This window comes from Danio rerio, chromosome 15 (assembly GCF_049306965.1).
Source record: "Danio rerio strain Tuebingen ecotype United States chromosome 15, GRCz12tu, whole genome shotgun sequence".
Classification (NCBI taxonomy): Eukaryota; Metazoa; Chordata; class Actinopteri; order Cypriniformes; family Danionidae; genus Danio; species Danio rerio.
In genome coordinates this window covers 5,845,001-5,870,000 of record NC_133190.1, presented here as the reverse complement: position 1 = coordinate 5,870,000, position 25,000 = coordinate 5,845,001, and the positions used below count along the sequence as shown (strand labels likewise).

Here is a 25,000-nt window from a genome sequence, read left to right as displayed (position 1 = left end):
TGTTGTTTATTATAATCATTATTAATATTGTTATTATATTATTATTATTATTATTACTACTACTACCACTACTACTATTTTTGATATTACTAATATTATTATTATTATTATTAGTATTAGTATTAGTATTATTATTATAACTATTATTATTATTATTATTATTATTATTATTGTTATTATTATTATAACTATTATTAGTATTTAATCTCTCTCTCTGTCTTTCTCTTTACGTATATCCAGCTGCGTGTTTGTGTGGCGGCTGGACTCTCAGATGACCAACTCCATGAGGAAGAGGTTGGCAGAGAGGAAGCAGCAAGCAGGCCTGAGGCTCCAGCGGGCTCCCACAAAACAAGAAGTCATCAGGTAGAGCTCTGTCTGCTAGCTCATGTCTAGAGTAGGGTTTTTGACAACTAGTTGATGTTTGTCATTTGTGCACATTTTGCTGCATTAGTAATTTCCAGTGGAACCTGTGTGGATTGGGAACCTAGAAGTTGTCGAGTTATGTTTGTAAAAAGCTGCTTGGTGATTTCTCTTCTGTGTGAACTCTCCCACATTGATGACAATAGACCATGGCAAAAGTGAATTCTATTAGCATGTTTAAATAATAGGTGGAAATTGGGTATGAATTAAAAATAAATTGAGATTCAAATTTATAGATCGCAGCAGTACTTTTATTTATTTTTTATTATTAAACTTTGTGAAAAAATGTTTATGATTCTTACATGTGTTTATGATATTCTCAAATGAACATGGCTTGTGGATTTAAGTTTACACCAGTAGACAAATGCAGATTTTGATGCAAATGTTTTAAATAGGTAAACGTTTGGCAGAGGAATATCCTCCACATATGTTTTCCATTTACAAATAATGTTTAGATGTTCTAAATGTTTTAAATTGAATTTGATTGTCAGAACTTTGCTCATGAATGCTTGCTTTTTTACATTTATTCATTGTTTTTCAATTATTATTATTATTTTTTTTAACGATTTTAGAACATTTAGACATTTTTATTAGAAGAGGCAAGAAGTGTGTGTGTGTGTGTGTGTGTGTGTGTGTGTGTGTGTGTGTGTTTGTGTGTGTGTGTGTGTGTGTTTAGGACTAAAATGGATTTAAAGGTCTTTATAAACCACAACAACAGTCTTTAGTTGCACTGGTATATTCGTAGGAATGGCCAACAATACATTGTATGTGTAAGTTATTATTATTATTATTTTTTTTTCTTATTAAAAAATAAAGTCGAAAATAAAGTTCCATGAAGAGATTTTGCAGGATTCTTACCATAAATATATCAAAGTTTAACATGTGATTATGTACACATGCATGTATGTATGCATGTACTTAAATTGGCCAACATAAAGGCAAATAGTTTTTTTTTTGAACCCTAGTAGTTGTTTCTTGCCTGAACATTGTTCCTTCCTTACATCCTAATCCTAGCTTATTGATTCAGTTTAAAAAATAAAAAGAAGTGTTTGACTCATTTTTCCTTATATGGCATGAAATCAAATGTTTTATTTTTCCAATTTGACAGACGAGAGACCTACATCACCGTGCCCTGTAATGCACTGACCCATATGGAGGAGGATGGCTTGATGGCTGAAGTAAACCCTGAAGACGGTTTGGAGGACTGCAGAACCCCTGATAGACTCGACTCTACAGATGGTGGGTTATTTGATCTCTTTGGTGTTTATTTATTTTATTTTTTTATGGGACTGATTTTTTTTAAAAGATGTTTGGGTTACAATTCTTTTCGGCTGACAACATGTATGGATTCGGACCATAGACTTAAATATATAGACGTAGTATCCGTGACGTCACCCATAGGTTTCTGAACAGTACAAAAGAAACCACAAGCAGGCGCGGCCAACCGTCCCCATTTGTTCGCGCGTCATCGCATACGCGGCGGGATACCAAACAAGGGCAAAAAGGCGGAAAGTGAGCGAAGCTACAGACACCTGCTGGTATTTTGCTTGGATCTGGCTTAGACAGACTTTACTTTGGGAGAAATGCTTAATACTTCTTTACCTGCGACTCGTTTGTGTTCTGACCACGTGCTTGGTTGTACACTATATCAGTAAAGTGTTTAGGCTTTTTAAAAACAGTGTACACACATTAGGCCACTAAGCATTGTTCTTATGATCTTTTTCTACAGGAGGAAAACAATAATTACTTCCAAACACTTCAGATATAGTCTGTGTTAGTAAATGCAAGACTGTTGATGAAATCCAGCATAACACTGTAGTACAACGCTTCAGATGACTGTTCTAGAGCCTACAGCTAATCAATCTGTCAAATTCTGGAGTGCATTACTGCTCTAAAAAATATAAATAATCTTAAATAAAACAAAAACATTTAAAGAGATGGTATATAAGTATATAGTTTCACTCACCTGGGAAATGGAGGCCACGTGAATGGTTTGTGAGCACAATTAAGTGCACACAGCATCCCATATCATCTGATAATTGTAAGAAATAAGTCCAAAAGGACTAGCAGAATTTCGATGAATTGCAGTTTCAGTTACTTCTGAATTGGCTTACCGAGGGAGAGCGGGAGGTTGCCGCTTGATTTGGACGGGACAAACATTTCTGTGTTTTTATTACAAAGCGTCTGTGTTTTATATGTGGCAAAGTAAAACATCCTAAAATGTATTTGTTACATTTGGTTTATTATAAAAACTTATATAACCCTCATATTACAACTTTATTATAAGTTTATTGTTTTTATTTCTTTACTTTTATTAAATGTTTAAAGCTAAACAACCTAGCGTGTTATAATTTACACTTCAAAGTGCTTAAATGTAAATCTACTTCTTTCAAAAAACATTTGGTCAAATTTTTATTAATTGTGTTCAATGGCAGTTTTTTTTATTATACTTCCTGAAATTTACATTTCTATATCCTGAACACATGTTCCAGTGTAAACACAAGACACTCCTCTGTAATAAGCAAGGAAATGTGCTGATTCCATACATGAAATGACAGACATCAGCTGAAAGAAATTGTAACTCAAATGTCACTTTGAAAGCTAGTTCTGAATAACTACACAGAAAAAAAATGTGCGCTGAAAAAAATGGACTTTTACTTTTCTGTTTTAGCATCTTTGGATTCTGTGGTGCTCCAAACCAATGGCAAAATGCCAATGTGGGTCCGCAGACTGGTATGTATGTTCCAAAATCACTTTTATAAGGGGTTTAATCAAAGTTTTGTGGCAACAATCTATGATTATAACCAGCTTCATTTAATTTTTTTTTACACTTTATAAAAACAGTTTATAGAAACAATTTGACATTCTGTCTTTGTATGTGTCATAATGCTGTATTCACACCAGACGCAGTTACTGCAGATAAATCGTGCTATTCACGCGTAAATAGACGTGTGAACATTTGAGTTTACTCGCTTCATTTCTGCGTCAAATCCATTTTGTTTACGCGTCAAATTTACTGAGCAATTGACATGGATTCACTTCGTGGGCGGGGCTTCTGTCTGCCCGATGACTTTAGCTTCGTTGCTAAATGGCTAACATCTATTTTCTAGAGAGAATAACTGTTTATGTGCTTCAAGAAGGCTGAAAAACAGTGTCGATTTGTTTGGAGCCGTGTCTAAATCCACTAGATCCTTTCAGAGGTGCATCCAGCCCTGCAAGTTCATCAACTCTTCCAGAAACTGAACCTGGATGATGGAAGCTTTTAGCAGTGCTTCTGACTGAGCCGAGCCCAGTTTGATGAACTATTGTCTATGTCAGCAGGAGGATTGTTCCCCGGGACACCAGCAACAGGTGCTACGTCATAATTGCGCCTCCACAAGAGCAAGCTCCTGATTAGATAGCGTGGCGCGAATGTCCGCTGAAGTTTAGATTTTCGAACTCGAGCGATGCGCGCATTAAGCGCATCAACCCGCGCAAAACGCTCAACTTGTGCCGCTTCATTCTCGCAAAACGCCTCATTTGCACGTATCTTGCTGCTATTTGTGTCTTCAACATGTAAATCACCTGTGCTTGGCTCTTCCGCGTCTGGCGTAAATGCAGCATTAGAAGCGGACAGCCCCGCCCATTAGTGACTATATCTTTTTCATTAGCATATGATATTAGTCTTGTTTTTAAATCTGCCACTATGCTGGCACAGGTGTTTGAAGCTCCGCCTTCTGAAAAGAGAGCTGGGAGGGAAATCACATGTGAATCTAGAGCGACAGTCTCTAAAATGGCATGATTAAGATCAAAGCCTAAAAGGGGCAGTTTTAAAGAGTCAAGCGTTGTTTGTGAGGTATTTTAAGCTGAAACTTTACACACTCTAGGGTCATCAGAGTTATTTTAAAAATCTTGTAAAAATGTGCATAATGGGTCCCCTTTACAGTAAAATACCATTTTCCATTCTTTAATTATGCGTTCTTTAATGCCGAATGGATCACCTGAATTTTTCAGGGTGGAGAAGGTGAAAAAGATGGTACCGGCGCCGCTAATAGAGTTCAGTACCAGCCCCAGGGACGCTGGGCAGTGCAGTCAGATCCACTCGCTATCCGCACAGTGCTGGAAATGAAGAGCAATCAGCTTCCTCTCTCACACACTCCCAGCAGAGTCATGGGGGAGGAAGAGCTGGAGGAAGACCCTCGCTTTCACCCGCAGAGCCTGGACAGCCTGCTGGATGAAGATCTTGAAGATGGAGAGGAGGAGGAGGAGGAGGAAAAGATATGTGGTGTAAGTTTGACCTACTAGTTTTTAATATATAGTGCTCAGCATAAATGAGTACACCCTCTGAAAATAAATATTATTAGCCTTTTTCTCAGTGAATATAGCCAATAGTTGTTGGTTAATTAAAAGAGAACTGCTTTATTAAACACTTAAATCCATTAAAATAAGTGTTTGGTTTCCGAACTTACTTTAGAAATAGAAAACCAATCCATTTAACAGGGTTCCCACCCTTGAAAGTACTTGAAATTCAGACATTAAAATTCAAGGCCTGGAAAATACCTAAAAACAAACACAGCTCCTTAAAGGTGCTTGTATTTAAGGTTTATGGTGTTATTCCACATCATACAATTCTTCTGTGCTGCTTTAAAAAGACTGAATGAAAAACACTAAGAAATTCTTAACTTTAAAATTCTTAAATAAAAGTCTTGTACAGGAACTGTGAGAAATAATGCACATTTGATCAATATTTTAGGAATCGCATTAGGATAATACTAATATTGAATTTTTAAAATGACGCATTCAAAATGTCATCACTCTGAATTTGACAATGCAAATAATAAGTGCAAGTTAAATATTAAGTACAATAAACGTGCTGGGGTGAGAAGTACAAAGGTGCTTGATTTAAAATTAGTAGTGATTCAAAAAGTCCTTCAGTTTAATGTTAGAGTGGGAGTTATTGTTTTATTATATTTTTATGCAGTGTCATGCCAGAGGACATGGTTTTTAGTTACCAAATGTATTAAGTTCCTATGTTTTTAGAGATGTATGGATGGAAAAGAAATGATTGCCATTTACTGAAATAGCCACTGGTAAAATTAGGCCTGAGGTATTTATTAATAATTTTTACAATTTTCTTTTCATATATAAGAGCCATAATTTATTGCAATATGCTTGAGACAGTCAGACCATTTTTCATAACAAGAGCTCCTTGGAAGACAAAAATGTTATACCATGTCACACCAACAACACATACACATTTGAAGGTAAAATTGATTTTCCTGTGAAATTAATTATTAAAAAAATATTTCTCAAGTTATATTTAACAGAGCAAGGACGTTTTCCAGTTTTTTGTTTTTTTTTTGTCTGGAGAAAAGACGGGCGTTTTTTCAGTTTTGTTTTTTTCAGTTTGTTTGGAAAAAGAAGCAGGTTTTAACATTTTTGACACAATTCAATATTATTAGCCCCCTCAATATTATTAGCCCCCTATTACGCCTCATTCACACGGGGCGTCAGTGTCAATGCTTCCCATTCACTTTGAATGGGTGACATTAGGCGTTTCCGAACTGCATTGTGGATCCGTAGCTCAACTTTTCAAGCGCCAACGGAAGCGTCAGCCAATCAGATCGCTGTATGCAAATACACCAGCTAGACAGTGGACTATTGCTGACTGAATTTCATTCGCCCCAACTTCACACATGCCTTCAGTCAAGCGTTGACGCTGAAGCCCCGTGTGAATGGGGCGTTACTTTTGATTGGTTTCAGTGACTTTAAGCTAACCTAATTAACTTAAATAAGCTTCTAGATAAATTGCACTTTTAGCTGAATACTAGTATCTTGAAAAATGTTTAGTAAAATCTTATGTACTGTCATTATGGCAAATAATAAATAAATCGATTTGTAGAAATTGGTTATTATAACTATTGTTTGAAAATGCTAAAAAAAAACACTCTATTAAACAGTACTTTAATGATTTTTTTTATAAATATTTCTCAAAGCGAATAATTTTGCCTTAAATGCAATATTGTAATGTCCTTATTATTTGACTAGAAGTTTTGATGTTGATAAACCTCCCCACTCCCCTATCTCCTTTCAAATGTACCTCAGAATTTAAGAAAATGCTACTTAAATTGGTGTGAAAAGCTGTGAGCAGAAGGTAAGGGACTGAAGCAAAGCAGGGACAAGGAAGTGAGCGAGCAATGGATAAAAAACATGAAGAAATGCTTAATTTTAGATTTAAAAAATGTAGTCACACGTTCCTACTTTTAAGGGACAAAGGTCCTCATCATCGAAGTGTTTGAATGTTGTCTCTGTTATCGTCTGAGTACAGTACAATCTACTGAGGGATCAATTTGCAAACATTGCAGTTTTGTTGTAAATGCTCTTTCAAGCCAATGAATATTAATGCCAATCACAGTCATATCTGTTGAGCACATGAATACAATGGCCAATCAGCAGTGTTCAATAATCCACTCGGCAACGCTCAAAATGCAAGCAGGAAACGGTACTATTACTGACATGTCATTGAAGTACTCTGTCCTGTTACCACAAGTGATCCCACCCCAATTTAAACCTAGAAGGTAAAAACAGGGGGAAAAAATCTAAATTTGTCAATTATACCCAACAATTAAATGCTAACATTGTCTTAATATACGTTAAGTATATTAAAATTTAGTCAAGGGTAAAAGTAACTTCCTTCTATTATATAAACTACAGTGTTACTTGTCTATTAAACCATAAACCAGAATAATGATCAATCAATATATAACTTAAACTGCCTTTAAGGATGTCTTAATCCATGATGGCGAGCTCCAAGCAGAGTTTAATATAAACAGAGTCCGTGCTAAACTGAATTAGCACTGGTGCTCCCAACTTTAAAAAGTTAGGAGTACCAGCCAAAATTTAGTCGCACCCACCTATTATAAGCACCGTTACAAGTTTTAATGTTATATTAACCGATTTACTGCATTTGAAATCAGCACTAAACAATCAAACAAACAAACAAAACGACATCCGCATGCACCCACTGGCCCTGCACGCACTGCTTGACATGAATGAAACTTAGTTAACGATAATAACTTTGCTGTTCTCACTGGTCACAATTTACAATAAGGTTCATTAGTTAATGTTAATTAATGCATTTACTAACATGAACACACAATGAACAATACATTTACTACAGTATTTGTTCATGTTATTTAATGTTAGTTAATGAAAATACAGTTGTTCATTGTTAGTTCATGCTAACTCATGGTGCATTAACTAATGTTAACAAGCATGGACTTGGATGTTAATAATGCATTAGTAAAAGTTCAGTTATGATTAATAAATGCTGTACAAGTGTTCATGATTAGTTCATGTTAGAAAATGCATTGAACCTAATGAACCTTATTGTAAAGTGTTACCGTCATCTTAATAGCAATACAGTTTTTTTAATGAGCTGCAATATTAGATTTATCTTGATGAATGCAAGCCTTTTTGCGATGGTATACGTGGTGTTACGTTTTACATATAGCTGCCACCTGCGCAGCTGACAGCATCCTGACGATTAAATGAAGGATTAAACAGAACCTCTCACGCCTAATGTGTAGATTTTGCGAATGTGTTACCTGCAAACTCCATCACACCGGCTTTATGATGAATGCTTTAACCATTTTCATAGTGGACTTTAAACACTGGAATTTTTTTTATCCACTCTTCGAAAAGTGTAAATGCTCACATAACATTCAGCGCTTGATCACTGATCAGAGGTACCATTATTTTAAACTTGCATGTTTTCTAAAATTAAATCTGTCAGTGTTGTTTTCATTCTCTCATTTTTAGTGCTTTACATGTTCGTGGTTGTAGCACTCCCTGTCATCTAAAGAAAGGCATCGACTGAGTGATTGACAGCTGATATTACCCAATCCGTTCTCATTCAGTGCTAGAGCAGTGGACCAATCAGAAGAGCTTGAAGGCGGGGCAAGCATTGCGCACTTTTTCCTGCAGCTAGTTGACATGACAACTGTTTTAAACTATGCATGAGTGCTGCGTTTGGGGTGTCAGATGCTAAGATGCGTTCTGCGTGTGGGGTGAACATTTTGTAATGAAAACTGGTCGCACGGCACCAAATTTATGCAGTCGCACAAATGCTCCCAAATATATTTTGAGGTAGCATAGATGAAATTTTAGGCGCATATGCGACCAAAACTGTCGCAATTTCGAGCCCTGCCGCATGCCGTATGGGAGATAGAAAAAACTCTCCGCATTTCTTAGTAGATGCAAAGACTCTGTAAGTTGCTTGTGTGTATAGTCTATCCTGTCACAAAATTCGGCAAAAGTCCTACACAACAATAATAGTTTTATTAAGGTGTTTACATGTTTACATTCGGAGAGCAGCATTTATAGCGTAATCCACACACGAGTCCACACGCCAGCTGCGCTCTCATAGCGGGGAATATACACACACACATATACACATATACACATATGGCACATATACAAACACAACACTGACGACCCATGTCTCTGAAAAATTCTTCTTCTTTCACTTGTTTTAATTACGGTTGACAGCACAACTTGGCGTCTCTCTGAACACTGTAACAGTTAAAAACAGCTTTTTCGAAGCTATGTCATGCATATAAAAGAAGTTGCACGTCATTCACAAAATAGTGCGCTGATTGATGGTCTGGAAACACTCAGAAGTGTTTCTCATGAATTTGCTCAAAGCTCAAAAACGTGACATTGTACCCCCCCAGTACAGACCTCCAGTCTTCATGCTGCAATTTACACAAGGATCGAATCGCTGTGACGCAGCTTCAAAATTTCTTTTCAAACGTAAGAACGAATTTGCTCGAAATAAGGGAAAAACAACCGATTTTTAACTTTTTTTTTGTAAAATATGTGTGTCCTAATAAAGTTTTTAGCAACGTGGGACATGTATATGACTTTCAGCTTTCCAAAAAAAAGTGTTTTGGTACTTCGTGACCCTATTAAAACGTTGCCGTTTTAAATTTAACCAAATCATTAAACTTAAGTGTCTTAAATTTCAAAAATAAAGAATTTGTGTGCTCCAATTGTTGTATAGTTTTATGTATTGTTGAACCAGACTTATGTGTAAGCATAAACATCAATATGTAATTTACAATAATGAAATTGTTCCGGAAATGCAGTTCATTTTGTTGTTGGTTTAATATTATAAAAATAGCTGTGTACACTAAAAAGAAAAGACGGACGACCACCTAGACCTGAGGCATACCAATAATTTCTTGATGTTACTGTCCTCATTCTCTGTTGGACTCAACTCAAACTCATCAATTTAATGAAGATTCCTTTTTTTGAGCAATTTATAAATTTACATGCACTTTGTTGGTGCTTGTTGTATCATTTAATCAACTCATCAAGAGTGAATGTGTCTAGTTAGTCTTGTATTTCTTCTAGTGACCAAATATCAGAAAGAAATTGCTAGAGGCAGTCATTATGATCTTGCTCACTCCTTTCTTATTACTATGTTAAACCTTCGGTCAGGGGAGCACGAGATTCCAGCACAGCCAATGCAGAAAGTATTTTTGAATTGTTAATGGAGGCCAACAACAACATTAAATTTAGAACTCCTACTATGAGGAAGTGAGGCTTGTCTGAACAAGCCCCAATTATTGTAACCACATGGTCATCTGGTATCGTATCTGAAAGTGTTTGTTTATTTATTTGCAGAGTTCCAGAGATGGCTTTAGCTCTTCACTCCACGGGCCAGAATTTCTGCAGTTTCCACATGGAGAGGAGAACTTCAATCCAGAGCTCAGCTCCTCAGAAAAGACCGGATATATTTTATATCCTGCTAACAGCACAGCTCTGTCCACTGGTGAAGGGTAAACTTCTTATAATGATATCTGGCCTGGTTCCTTTTTTATTTAGAGGCCAAGATTGTTTACATTAATTCACTTAGCAGATGCTTAACCAGCAACACAAGAATTTGTTTAATATTGGAAAATGCCAGGACATATTAGAAATGTATATTGATGTGTAACTTCAGTTTTGAATTGGTTTCAGTTCGTCTGAATTAAACAGCGAGTAAACGTTCATTAGTGGGTGATCTCTCCCTTTATCAAGTGATTCTTCATTCTGTTGAACAAAAATATGAACTTTTGAAGAAAGCTAAAAACCTGTAATAAAGAAACTCAAGCAGATTTGGAAGAAGCAAAGGGCGAGTAAATGAAGACTACTGTCCCTTTAAGCATGCTTATTTTGTATGCTGCAATTATTTCAGATCCACACCAATCCTTTTAATTTACTTTCATTTTACCTCAACTATGTCCATTTATATTGATGTTTTTATGTTTGTTAAGTTGTGTAGTTTTATCCCTGAGCAATCAGTCCGGTTATAAACATAATTATTTAAATAGTAATGAAAGCTGTTGTGGTGTACACTCAAGAAAGAAAGGGACCAAGCATTCAGCCCTGAGGTATACCAAAGTTGCGTAGTTGCATAAAGTGAGTTTCACCAACACCCCATGGTTGATTTGAGTTCAGTTGATTGGAGGTACAGTTTGTTTTTGTGGTGGTTGTGCTGAATTAATCTGAAGATTGAATTATGCTCTCATTTAAAAAATTTTTTTAATGTTTTTTGTTTTTCGACTTCATTTTAGTACTTCAGATTCCTATGCGAAAAATCACAAGTAGGGGTGTCAAAATGAATCGTTTCGACCGCGATGCAGATGCAGACAATTCGGTAATTCGGTCAGTAATAATCATAAGCGGTTATCACTGACGTCATTTACCTCATATGCGCTTTGTCGCGAGGGAGGTGAGCGCGAGTATTTACAACGCTCTAACTACTTAAAACTCATAAACTGTGCACAATTTCACTGTGTGTGTTTGCTGGATCAGTCTTTCACTGACATATACAACAAAACCCCCTATTTCACTGAGATCGAGAGAATGAAAGTACTCCATTTCTCTTTCTCTCGCTCTCTCTCTCTCTCTCTCTCTCTCTCTCTCACACACACACACACACACAGTGGCCCATTTGACCTGCTGGCGTGGCTTTTCTTCTCCTCTCGGCTGTTTTACAGCATTACTTGTGGATAAAGAAACGAGCGCGTGTCTGCAGAGTTTTCTCCGTGTCTATCATACATCATCTGTGAGATCGCCACTGCCGCCTGCCGCTTATCAGTGTCACTCATCTGTGAAGATCGCAGCGTTCAAGAGCCAATCACAACCGTTTTTGTTGAGGGTATGACCAATTAAAGAGGTGTAAGAGAACTAGACAAGGATCAGAAATTGAGCTGGATATTTAAGTTAGTTTATATTATTTGCTTAATGCTCGTTTTGTTTAAAGTTACAGGTTTTATATCTGACTGTATTAAATGACAAAATTGTATTACAAATAATATATAAATATACATATATTCATACATTTTATTACAAGAACTGCTGCTGTGACGAAAATATAAAACTGTGTATGAAAAGCACCATCGATGCACCGAAATATTGAATTGAACCGAATCGATGGCATGATAATCGTAACCGAACCGTGAGACTAGTGTAGGTTCACAGCTCTAATCACACGTAATAATAAATTGCAGAAAACGGTCAAACTACTTGCTCTACAAACAAGTGTGTTTCTGACTATACAAAAAAAATAGAATAATATAATAAATGTCAGTTTGCAACATCAAGCATCATAACAAGGTTTTTAACCTCTCTAAACCAATGGAAGTAAATGAGACCAGAAGACTGTTTGTACGTCAAGAATAAGGTCAATAAGGATAAGTGTGTTCTTTACATACTTTAGATCTGGACCCATAGAAAGGTGGACATTGCTCTATAAATGTGACTTGTATTCAGCATCACTGATTTATTAATCTTGCTCTTTGTCTTCCCGGCAGGGAGTTTGATGTTAAAGCTCTGTGTGAGGGCACTGCTGGTGATCCTGATGAAGAGGAGTTAAGTCCAGATAGTGCTTGCTCTGCTGAAAGTCCAGAATCTCATAGTGACCAGCCGCATGACCGTGAGTTACAGCACACAGTTTGAAGCATTTGTAGAGTATGAAACAACCTGAAGAGTTAAAAGTTCACCCTAATTTGATTGTATCGTTTTTTTTGCTTATTTATTTTAGAGGACACAGATTCCCTCAGTCAGGTGAGCTCTACGGGAAGCTCAGGAGTTGAAGAGGATGAAGAAGAATCTGGAACTCTGCTTCGCCAGCATTTCGACACTCTGGGTGTGGCCACAAATGGTAGAAGATGTTTGTTTCCAGCTCTATTTCGTTAGTTAGTTTGCTACTTAGATACTTGCATAGTAACTTTGGTTTGTTACTTAGGGTGCTTTCACACCTACACTTTTGTTTCGGAACGCGTCTCGTTTGCCCAGTTAGCGCGGTTCGTTTGGCATATGTGAACAGGGCAATCGCGCTCTGTTCCGCGCCAAAGTAATCGCTCTGAGATCGCTTGAATGAGGTGGTCTCTGCTCGATTGAAACAAACCCTGGAGCGGTTCGATTGCAGTGAGAAAGCTTTCCGATCCGAGCACGCTTATATCACAGTGTTTTATGGATATGTAATAGGCATACGGCTATATGAAGAGAGAATTATGAGTAGGGTGGGAAGTTTCGCGAGTCTCCGGATGCCTGCAAACGAGTGATGATCTCCTGGTAATCTCGCGTCTCCCTCCCGGTCCTCAAATAGTCATCGTCGCGCACCCTTCTCACCCCTCCCCACCGCGTCTCTCCTCAGACACGTCGCGCGCTCCCTGTGAATCACCACCAAACCACCACCTCTCCTGACAGCTGAGCGGGACGCTGCAAAATAAACCCTGACACTGACAAATGTAAGGAGAGTTTACTCGCACGTGACTTGTTTTAGCTCTTTTGGTCCGTTTAGAAACTTTGCAGTGTGAAAGCGAACCGCTCCAAGAGCAAAGAGCAACAATGTAACAATTTTAATCTCTGTTTCGTAACAACTGAATCGATTCACAGGTGTGAAAGTACCCTTAGTTAATAATTAATTACTTGCACCCAATCGGAGTATACTCAGAGGTTTTATGTAAGACAATTTTAGAAAGCCCAACTCACATTGTTGTTAATATTCCTTTATACTTAAGGCTTGTTAGACTATACCAGGGGTCACCAATCTTGTTCCTGGAGGTCGGTGCCCTGCAGGATTAAGCTCCAATTTGCCTGCATCATTGATTAATCAAAGATTTTGTATTCGAGTCCAAAGAAAAATTAATTTTCTCATACCAGTCCTGTTATGTTTAATCTTTGTTTTTGTTGTTTTTTTTCAAAACAAACCTATATTCGACTGCAAATTAGATTTTTGAAATCTGCTTTAAACAGCAGCTCATGCAGCGCCTGTCAACAGCGCCTGTTCTTTATTAGACACAGCTTTGTGAATTGTTTTACTTCATCTGTTAAGTCTTTAATGTGCTTTTAACAATTTTATTATTATAAGTTAATTTAGTCCCGCGTTAGATGATAATCTTGTAATTTTTTTTGCTTAATCAATTCCTGATCTTTCGCATACATATATATATATATATATATATATATATATATATATATATATATATATATATATATATATATATATTTTTTTTTTTTTTTTTTTTAGCAAACAAAAGCATATATACATGATAAAACTAAAGCAGAATCAAGTGTGTAGGGCTTATAGATCAGAAATAAAAGACATTTAAAATTTAATTAGTTAATGCATAAAGTCGTTTAATACAGTTTTTCCTTTTTTTGTTTTTTTTACTACATTGGAAACAAAACTGGCACTGACAAAAAAAATCTAAATTGTAATTGGTGTCGATAAAATACTAATAATACCCAAACCTATCGACCTGTGAAACATTCAGTAACCTGTGTTCTGAAACGATACCCCACAGCAAACACAAACCATCTGAAGTTTTCATTTTACACTTAACAAAAAAACTGAAGAAAAATAAACCGTTTTAGCCTTTTCCCCAAATTGGTTTGAAGATGTCGTGCTGATTGCATCATTTGGTTCAGATCTCTTATTGGATTTGATGATTGTTGTAGCTGCAACTGCAGGAAAGCATCTGAAAGAGATCAATTATTAAAAACCACTGACTTTAGTCTAGGATTAGCTTAGGATTTCCCACATGTATCTCAGATGACCAAATTGTGGAACCTCCTTTGATCAAAAAACAACATATGTTGTGTTCACTGTATCTGTTAGTAACGAATGGCAAAAAAGAACGGGATTTACATATTGGAAACAAACTTTATAAAAGTAGTCTTGATGTCGGTCAAATAAACCAACCTGTGGGATCAGATGATTTTTGATGATGTAGAAGATCCTCCTACATGTTATATTTGTAAATATCAGCGTTTTGGCAATCAAGCATGCGCTATTCCAGGGGTCACCAACATGGTGCCCGTGGGCACCAGGTAGCCCACCAGGTTCACATGAGTTGCCCTCTGGCCTGTTCTAAAAATAGCGAACCAGAGCACCACATATGAATGAATTGCATCATAATCATCATAATCACACTTGCATTGGTGTAAATTTGAAAATTACTTTAAGTTATATAATAAAAAACTTAAAAAAAAAATTTAGACAAATGAAGTGTTGCATATTGATATTTATCTAACTTAAGTCATTGTTGATTACTACTGTGAGAAATCATTAACATGATTAATGTCTTCACATAGATGAATATTATTAATTATTAATAATAACATATAATTAAAAAGTAAATTAAGAAAAATGTGTTATTTAATAACTGGTAGCCCTTCACACTAATCGCTACCCAAGACGTAGCTCTCAGTTTCCAAAAGGTTGGTGACCTCTGCGCTATTCAATTGTGTTGTCTTCAATTTTGTGAGAAACTTCTTTTGTTCAGTTCACTCTTTTCATCTCCGTTCACTGTTAATCCAAATGTAGTTTTAGTGATTTTAGCATAATTAAATTGTGAAACCTTAATATAATTTATATTTGTGGTGTACTTTTTCTGGCCATGATAATAGTCATAGACTCTGGTATGACATTAAAAACAAACAAACTAAATTGTGGCCAAAATCTTAAAATTTGAGGCGAGCGTTAGTCGATTAGTGTTTGACACCCAGCTTTCCTCTGTAACTAATCAGCAGTTGTATGATGCTTAGTGTGGTAAAATTACATTGTAGTGTGTTTTATCCTTAAGGTGATGGTGAAATGCTTATTTCTCTACTAAACCTCTGTGGAAACTCTCTTGCAGAAAAGTTCAACACTGACTTGAGCAGTCTGCAGCCCACGACAGAGAGCAACTTCCTCAATCCTCGTCTCAGCATCTCTACACGCTTCCTCTCCCGCTTTCAGAGCCGTTTCCGGTGAGTCAACATCAGCTTTTTCCCACATCGTGACCCTTTTGATCAAATAATGAAATTGAGCAATGGGTATTTTTAGTTTCTCCTACCCCTTTTAGATAACAATGGAATTAGAAGCAGCTGTGTAATTCTTGTTTTAGTGTTTGTCGGTGTAGATGATATAGTGAAATGTTTTCATCTGCTTTTTCAGCAGTGCTGCTTGTCGGCCTGCAGCATGCCTGTCCAGTATACCTGATGAGTCCACTGACAGCCAAACCCTGGACCAAACCATGGTAAGAAGCTTCACTTTCGTCAATGCTATGTACTCTGAATGACATGTATACAACAGGATCCCAGTTGTTATTAGTAGGCATTATATGAGAGACTTGCTTTGTTTACCAAACAAATGGATCTAATTGGATTTTTCATGTTTTAGTTACTAGACTACCAAAAACATTGCACATAAATCTGCATATTTTGGTTAAACTCTGCACATAAATAGCTAACAAAGTCTGCAGATTTTGTCTGGTGTTATTTTAGTACTGATTAGGGCCTCAGAATATCACATTGTCAAGCAATTTCAAGTGAATTTAAACCATTTGAACACCAATGATAAAATCTGCCATTTAATTTTTTGATCTTTGTTCTATTTTTTTTTTATTATGTGCTTTTTGTTTTGTTTTGAATGTTTTTGAATATATATTTTTATGCAGATGCACTTTCCTAGAAAAATCATCCCAATCAATGTAAAATTAGGAATTCTTTCCAAACCGAGTCATCCTGGAAAATTTCTATACAGTAGAAGTCAGAATTATTAACCCCCCCTGAATTATTAGCTCCCGTTTATTTTTTTCCCCAATTTCTGTTTAATGGAGAGCAGATTTTTTTCAACACATTTCTAAACATAATAGTTTTAATAACTCATTTATAATAACTGATTTATTTTCTCTTTGCCATGATGACAGTAAATAATATTTGACTAGATATTTATCAAGACACTTCTATACAGCTTAATGTGACATTTAAAGGCTTAACTAAGTTAATTAGGTTAACTAGGCACGTTAGGGTAATTAGGCGAATTATTGTATATTAGGGATGTAACGGTATTGTAAATACTGTCATACCGCAATATTAATTTTTTTCGATATTACCGTAGTCGCATGACTCGGTAAAACTATAGGTCTTCTGAGAAAATTTGCTCAGGCGAATGAAGCGAACGGGAGGTAGCGAAAACTACAATTCCCATCAGCCCAGGCTTGGCCATAATCCCTTGCGGTCTGTTGTCGCTAGAGATCCAGTAATGCGGAAATGGAGTGTGCTGCTAGAAGCGGGGATGAAAAAGAGCTGGAAAACCCTAAAGCAGGTGTTGTCGCCGCACGCGTACTGAATAGCGGTGTTGTCGCGCAAGTTCTGATCAGCTGTGTTGTCGCGCGAGTTCTTATCAGCTGTGTTGTCGCGCGAGTTCTTATCAGCTGTGTTGTCGCGCGAGTTCTTATCAGCTGTGTTGTCGCGCGAGTTCTTATCAGCTGTGTTGTCGCGCGAGTTCTTATCAGCTGTGTTGTCGCGCGAGTTCTTATCAGCTGTGTTGTCGCGCGAGTTCTTATCAGCTGTGTTGTCGCGCGAGTTCTGATCAGCTGTGTTGTCGCGCGCGTTCTGATCAGCTGTGTTGTCGCACGCGTTCTTATCAGCTGTGTTGTCGCGCGCGTTCTTATCAGCTGTGTTGTCGCGCGAGTTCTTATCAGCTGTGTTGTCGCGCGCGTTCTTATCAGCTGTGTTGTCGCGCGCGTTCTGATCAGCTGTGTTGTCGCGCGCGTTCTGATCAGCTGTGTTGTCGCGCGCGTTCTGATCAGCTGTGTTGTCGCGCGCGTACTGTAAAGCGGGACGGAGGGTATGTCGTGTTGCGGGGGCACATTGATGATTTTGGAAGGGAACTTTCTATCCAAGACTAAAAAGGGCATGTGCACTGCACAGGTTGAGCCCTATGTGTGCACGTGCCTGCAAGTTGGGGAATAGGACTAATAATCAGTCATGGGGACTGCAGAAACACAGCACACTGTTCAGATTGATGCAGACATGAGATCTCTATCTCACTCATGGTTTGTCCTCTCAAGTGGGGGAAAGACAATGCACAACGTTCCCCACTGCTGTCAACCTGGGCCAAGTCATATCTCTCTTGTCCCAGAAACCTCAGTCCCAAATGAGAGGTTTTTTTTTCTGTTGCAGGGGACATTGTAAATACCCAGAGATACCAGCTTTTACCAGATTATATTTATATGATAATTTTCCTTTAAACCCATCTCTATCTAAGTGAGTGAGTGATTAAATGTTGAATGTGATGAGTTTTCAACAATACTAAATTGAAACTTAATTTTTTTACATGGTTTAATAATTTTTTGTTATTAAAATTGAAGTTCCTGTTTCAAAGCTTACAGATAGATGACTAATTTGTATGTCATTGACACTTTTGGCACCTTTTTGGAGTATTTTCATAAGTTTTGTTTTTTCCTGTAAATGATTCAATAAATACCGTACCGTGACATTCATACCGAGGTATTACCATACCGTGAAATTCTGATACCGTTACATCCCTATTGTATAACGATGGTTTGTTCTGTAGACCATTGAAAAATAAATAGCTTTAAGGGGCTAATAATTTTGTCCTGAAAATTGTGTTAAATTTAAAAACTGCTTTTATTCTAGCCAAAATAAAACAAACAAGACTTTCTCCAGAAAACAAAATATTATCAGACATACTGTGAACATGTCCTTGCTCTATTAAATATAATTTGGGAAATATTTAAAAACAGACTATTGCAATGTCAGTTTTTTTTCAATCTTGTGTAGCCCTAGTATCGATCACAATTTCGACTGAACATCAGTGTGTCATGTCATATTTTGGACATTTCCCACTTAAAAACAGTTCTGCAGCCATTTTTTTTTACAACAAAGAAAAAAAATGAACTATTTAATAATAAACAACATATGCCAGAGTGTACAGACAAATGGTCAATAATTAAATAAACAATTATTAAAACAAATTAAAATCGTTCTTTTAAAAAGTTTTTTTTGTTGTTGCTTTTTTTCTCTTAATAATGCTGATTACAATTTTACACAATGATTTTCTAAATGGACATGGAAAATGTCCTTCGTGTCCTAATGTCCTTTTTTGTTTTTTGTTTTTTTTAAATGTAAAATTTTCTCAAAATAATAATAACTTGTACAAGGAAGGTAAATTGTTACATGCATGTTTGACATGATATATGCATATATCAGTTTTTGTTTTAGTTTTTATTTTAATTTTTTTAAGGACATTTCCCCTGTCTGTTTAGAAAATCATTGTGTAGGATTGTAAATGTAACTTCGTTTACTATTATTTAAACAAAATTTTTTCACAGAGATGGGTTGCGGCTGGAAGGGCATCCGCTGTGTAAAAAATTGCTGGATAAGTTGGCGGTTCATTCCGCTGGTGCGACCCCGGATTAATAAAGGGACTAAGCCGACAAGAAAATAAATGAATGAATAAACAAAAATATAATAAGTACACCAAGCTTTTTTTTTACAATTTATATTTATGAATACACAAGTCAGTTATCCACTTCCATGTTGTTTAAAATAATGTGCGTTGTCATTGTTTTCGACAACGTGCAACCTTTTGACATTTAATGTTAAACAAGATTTCCAGATTTCATAACTCCTTGAAATGTTTTTTTTTTTTTTTTTTTTTTACCTAAAAGTGAAAAATCCCATCATTCACTCACTCTTGTGTGATTGATTCTAAACCAAACATTTTGCTCACTGACTTTTTTTAAAAGTCATCTCTGTTCAGTGAATAAAACTTTTTTTACGTACAGATGCATTTAAGATCTTTATTTGTATAGACATCGATACGTCATGGTTTCTATATTCGCCATGGAAACTTTGCTAGATGTTTGAGAACCATTGAGGTCTGCTGGACCACATCAAGCAAGTACAACTGAGCTGCGTTGACCACACGTGAAATGTTCTGTATTAATTATCTATATATATTTTTCTGTTCTTTTTCTTCTAAGGAAAAGCCCAAGCATCTTTCAAACAGTGGAAGCGTCGAGGAGAAAGAGAAGACTGGTATGTCCGGTTACAGTACCTAGAAAGCATTTTACCCTAGTGTGAGAAATGATCTGATATGTGTCTGATGAACGTTTTTTCCCATTATTCGCTTAAAAGTAACACTAAGTTTGAAACACTTTTGCAGCGATCTAATATTAGCAAACACCTTGACACCAGTCACATATCTAAATATGTTCTGCACACTTTATTTTCAATGGCACACACAAAAACACATTAAAAATGTAGTGACAACAGAAGTTAAGAGGAGAAGGATATGATCTGTTCCTGCAAATAGTTTTCACAAGCTTTGCAGTTTGGCACTCCAGTCATGCCACAAAACGTATAAATAGAGTTTATAATATATAATAGATTGTTTTAAGGCAAGCAGCTTTGCACTGTTAAATAACTGGAACTAGATATTCTGTTTTTATTACAAAGTAGCATTCCAGTGTCTGTTTACAATTGCATAGATGAGCACATTGATCTGAAGTGTTCAGTGGAATTGAGACTGACATTGTACATTTTAATCTCCTGCTCCGTATAATATATAATAATATATATTCAACCTGCTCTGTATAATAATCTAATAAGCTTCTGATATGACAAGAGTTGCCAGCGCACTGGAAATATGGAGGATTTAACATTAATGGTGCAAAGGTTTTGCGTAACTCTTGCAGTGTGTGGGAAATATCATAGTTCATGTTGCACAAATTAACACTGGATAATTTTTTCTTCTCAGAAATGATGATTAATAAGACAATATTAGATTTTCTGGAGTTTTAAAATGAAATTTTGCTGAAATCTTGTCCTTTAGTTATCAAGAGACGCTCCTCAATGTCTTCTCGGAGAAGCTCAAACCCTTCCTTGTTACGCTGGAAAAATGCATTGGGAGGTCTGTGAGAGAGTGTTGATTTACCCTGTCTCTGGGCTTCTCAAATCACCAAATTACAAACATTTCACAAGGGTGTCTTGGGCTGCATCTGAAATTACACATTTTTTGTAATAAGCAGAAAAAATTACTTTCTTATCCAATTCACAGTTTGGTGTGATCATATTTTGGTATGTTTTCGATAAAGCAAATAGAAGAATTATTAAATGCAGTGCTGCAAAAGCAGTCTCAGGTGCTCACAGCGAAGTCATTCTAGAAGGTCTGGGGCCTCATGTACGAAGACTTGCGTGGAAATCATACTAAAACATTGCGTACGCACAAAGCTGTAAATGTGCAGACGCAGAAAAAAAATTAACACAGTTGGGTCTGAACATTGCACTGTAGAGTTAAATGAGAAATAGTGTGGTTTATAGGTGTAAAACGTTGTAGCACCTTTAACAGTCTCAGTGGCGCAGCTCGTAAAACTCATGTCATGTATTGACACGTTCGAGCATGAACTCGGTTTGAATACAGCGTCTGATAAAGTCATTCTTTTTTCCTCCCTGCTACATATCAGTTTTTGCCAACTATTTATCATGAGAAAGACAAGTAGGAATCATTAATAAGTTTGTGCATCATATTTTATTTGCACATTTATTGAATGGAAATGTTTCTGATTCACGAATGTAAATTCATCTTCAGATAGTGTCTTTATAGCAATGTGTGTGCAGTAGATAGCTCAGATTACATTGGGAAAACCAGCGATCACTGCAAATTGCGCTTTAATGTTTAGCTGGTCAACTGTATGGTATGGAAACCTTATATACCTGCTAGATGAACCCGTCTCATACAGTTGCCATTGCACGGCTCAAAGACGCTTTGTAGAGAGGAATTTAACACAACTTCCTCTAGGAGTCACCAATGGAAATAAAACAGACACGCACAAAAAATGTGCGTACGCCAGCCATGAAGCTGGCGTGGAGCTGCGCACATTCCCATGTTCAGTTCATCGTTAGTAAACCCAAACGTCAGCGATTCTGAGCGTGAAACCTGGCGTACGCAAAGTTTTTGTGCGGACGCAGCGTTGATACATGAGGCCCATGGTGTTTTCAGCTAAGCAAAAAAAGGTTATTGTGTGTGAGCCCTTACTAAGCATGTTGTATAATCCCATTAAAGGTGACATCGGATGCCTGTTTTACACAAACGTATATCATTCTATAGGGTTTTAATGAATAGTCAAAAACACCTCAGGTCACAGAAAGCTGTTTCTCTTAATATCTCGTTAAATGCTAATGAGATGCAGCTCCTGTGGTACCAATCCATTCTTGAGGATCTAAACCGGGGATGCCCAAACCTGGAGGGCCGATGTCCTACATAGTTTAGCTCCAACCATCTTTACCACACCTGCCTGGACGTTTCTAATATACCTGGAAAGAGCTTAATTAGCTGGTTCAGGTGCTTAATTGGGGTTGGAACTAAACTCTGTAGGACACCGGCCCTTCAGGACTGAGTTTGGGGACCTCCGAGCTAAACCAACACAGCACACACTCATCACTTCACCATAGCTTAGATTGCACCGGGCCATCACCGGGTTTACAAAAAGGGGTGGAAGGAGTCCATAGTTTGCTTGGAGTTGGGCACGTGTGAAGAACTATCTGGTTATGTATAAACTGGCACGGAATTCACACTGGACAATTATGGCACATACATACACTGACAGTTAAAAAAACAAGCTGCATGTTTTTTTCAACTTGTCTGAGCTAGCAGATCGCAGAAACTTAAGTAAACACAAAAAAAAAGTAAAAAAAAAAAATAAATAAAAAAAACCATCCAATGTCATTTTTAATGTTACAGGACATTGAACCTATCCTGCGTATACCTCACTGGAGCAGTTTGGAAAGGGCAGACTTCACATTGTCTGTGTTCACTGTATGTCATTTGGGTTGCCTTGAGAGCAATGGCACTGAGAATGTTTTGCACATTTAAGGCTCTTTGTTTTACAATTGTTTTTCCAAATAACCACAGCAAATTGTTCAGTTTGCAATGCATACCAAAGCGAAAACCTCAAACCTCATGTTTCAATATAATTATGTATTATTACCTCTTATTTTAAATACAGCATACTTATTTTAATGCAAAGTAAATACTTGTTCAAATGATGTGCCTATTTAATCTGTGATTGTTGGATGCAGCCTTGGTGCTTTCAGGCTCAATTTGCTCTGTTTAATTTGTACACCTCTTGGTTTTTGTTTTCCTGGTTGTGAATATGGGGTTTGAACTACCTGCTTCTAAACTAATTAAGGGCGTACTCACACTATGTACTTGAACTGGGCCAAAGCACGCTTGTCCTCCATCCAGTCTCCCTTGATGGCCCGCACTCACATTACAATCGGGCCTGGGCACGCTTGCGTCATCGATGATGCTCTTTTCAGTAAGCGCTTTCGCTTGGCACAGTTGAGATTTCTTCAGTTATATCGCTTTAGACCTTAGGGATGCGGTGACACGCAGACAAATATTTCGCCGAACAGATCAGCCCCTTTTGACGCTCATAAATAATCAAAGTCTTCGTGCTGCATGAATTAGGAGGTTGGCTGTCGTGCTGTGAGGGGTTTGTGTCTTTAATAAGCTACGACAGTTTGCGTTCATTGAACAGTAAGAAAGATGAATAAATCCGTTTCAGACAGTCCCTTAAAAGTCACGTCTCTCTTTCACTTTCGGACTCAGGCATGTTTTGCTCTCACACACAAACGTACAGCGCCAAAGCCCAAGTGAACCGCTCTCAGGCACACCTCCTGCAACCGGGCCAGGGCCGGCCAAGCGAACCATGCCTAAGCCCAATTCAGAGCATTCACACTTCTCAAACGATCCAGGAAACGGGCCTGGGCACGGTTCGGGTAGCTTAGTGTGAGTAGGCCCTTAGGTATTGGTATAGGTAAACTGTTAATGTATATTAAACTTTCTTTTTTCTTCAGAAATCACAAACAAAAATCAGTCCACGACTCAAAGTACCACTAGTGCTCCAGGCGTTCTCAGCAACAAGTCTACCAGCAACTCATGTGACGCATCTGTTACGCGCTCCCGCCAAAGCTACATGGGTCCCACCGCAAGCTCCCGTGCTAAAATAAACCAAAGCAACTCCGTGGAGAGTCTCAACCTCTGTATATCGGAGGAAACGCCACTAAACGCCTTACCAAATGTCGAGCACAGCAAAGAGAACATGATCCCACCATCCTCTCCTGTGGTTTCGTCTGCACCGCTTCATCAGTCTCCTGTCCTGGGAAACCACAGTGCCCGGGCATCTCTTCGACTGGACCTCATTGGCCACAATCGTGCCAGTTTGTCACCTGTGTCACTGAAGAGCCGCCGAGGGAAGGTCGAACATCACGATTCTCCACGGCGCCAGGCTTTAGTGACGCCCACAGAGATGAGGTCACTGGGGAAAGAAAGTCGCAAGCAAATCTCAAACATTGAGCAGAGTTTGGCCCCTTCAGACAGGCTCTCTACAGGGGCCGGGATGTTTGCCAGGAGCCCCATGGTCAGGCAAACCAGTGATACTGTGTTTGTAGACCTGCAGTCAGTGAGATCTGACCAGACGTCTGTGAGTTCTCCAATGACCAACGCAGTATCTCAGAACAATCAAGATTCTGCAGATAACAACAGCATTCCAGAGGAAACGGGTAGGTTAAATACACACAAATGCCTCACTTTGTTTGAAACAGAGTTTGTCTTGGGTATACAGAGTATATTACATAAGGGATACTGTACATTCAGGTGAATTTTATTGCAGATTAAAGCCCAACAGGCTTATTAGCAGCCTGACACAAGGTGGCTGTTGTATGACTTAAAGGGGAAATGAAGCACTCAGTCAAGTTTACATTATTTTGTAAATTGATGTCCACTTTAATGTAAAATATATTACAAACTCGATTAATGTAAGCATTTACCTGAAGACAGCATGTTTTACTATAAATTTTCGACATAGAGCGCAGCCATTTTTCAATATCGCTGTGTCTGACATCACAGGGTTGGTTCCGTTCCCTCAGCTGAACAGATACAGTGGAAGTAAAGCACTGAACACGGAGACTGAACAGCCTAATTTAACCCAATGCGTGGAGTTGTGGACGTTGAGCTGCTGCAAATAAAAGCATCAGATGTGTGTCTAACATAAAAACATATATTTATTCTAGTTTTCTTTTTTCCCCTTTTAATTACCAATTATTTGATGCGCTTTGATTCGGTCTCTGTATTACGCTTTTTGACTGGGTTTCAAACATGGTTTCAACCAGGTCTGGTGCCGACATAATGGTGGTGGGTACTTTCACTTTTCACTTCTACAGCTGCTCACTTTTCGTGTTTAAACCA

The 25,000-nt window shown here is 37.5% G+C and overlaps 2 protein-coding genes across 6 annotated transcripts in view; both read left to right on the top strand.

Moving 5' to 3' along the window:
- Positions 1-25,000, top strand: part of brwd1 (bromodomain and WD repeat domain containing 1) — a 1,114,832-nt gene that overhangs the window by 286,159 nt on the left and 803,673 nt on the right. The window lies entirely within an intron of this gene.
- The window catches only part of wdr62 (WD repeat domain 62), a 58,455-nt gene that overhangs the window by 29,279 nt on the left and 4,176 nt on the right, over positions 1-25,000 (top strand). The window contains exons 19-30 of one of the 5 annotated variants that reach the window (XM_073923207.1): positions 241-363; positions 1,529-1,659; positions 3,092-3,153; positions 4,414-4,686; positions 10,090-10,244; positions 12,264-12,385; positions 12,494-12,613; positions 15,597-15,708; positions 15,899-15,977; positions 19,734-19,788; positions 20,585-20,662; positions 23,611-24,315. In XM_073923207.1, coding sequence (XP_073779308.1) covers positions 241-363; positions 1,529-1,659; positions 3,092-3,153; positions 4,414-4,686; positions 10,090-10,244; positions 12,264-12,385; positions 12,494-12,613; positions 15,597-15,708; positions 15,899-15,977; positions 19,734-19,788; positions 20,585-20,662; positions 23,611-24,315 — 2,015 coding nt within the window. 5 annotated transcript variants of the gene reach the window in all.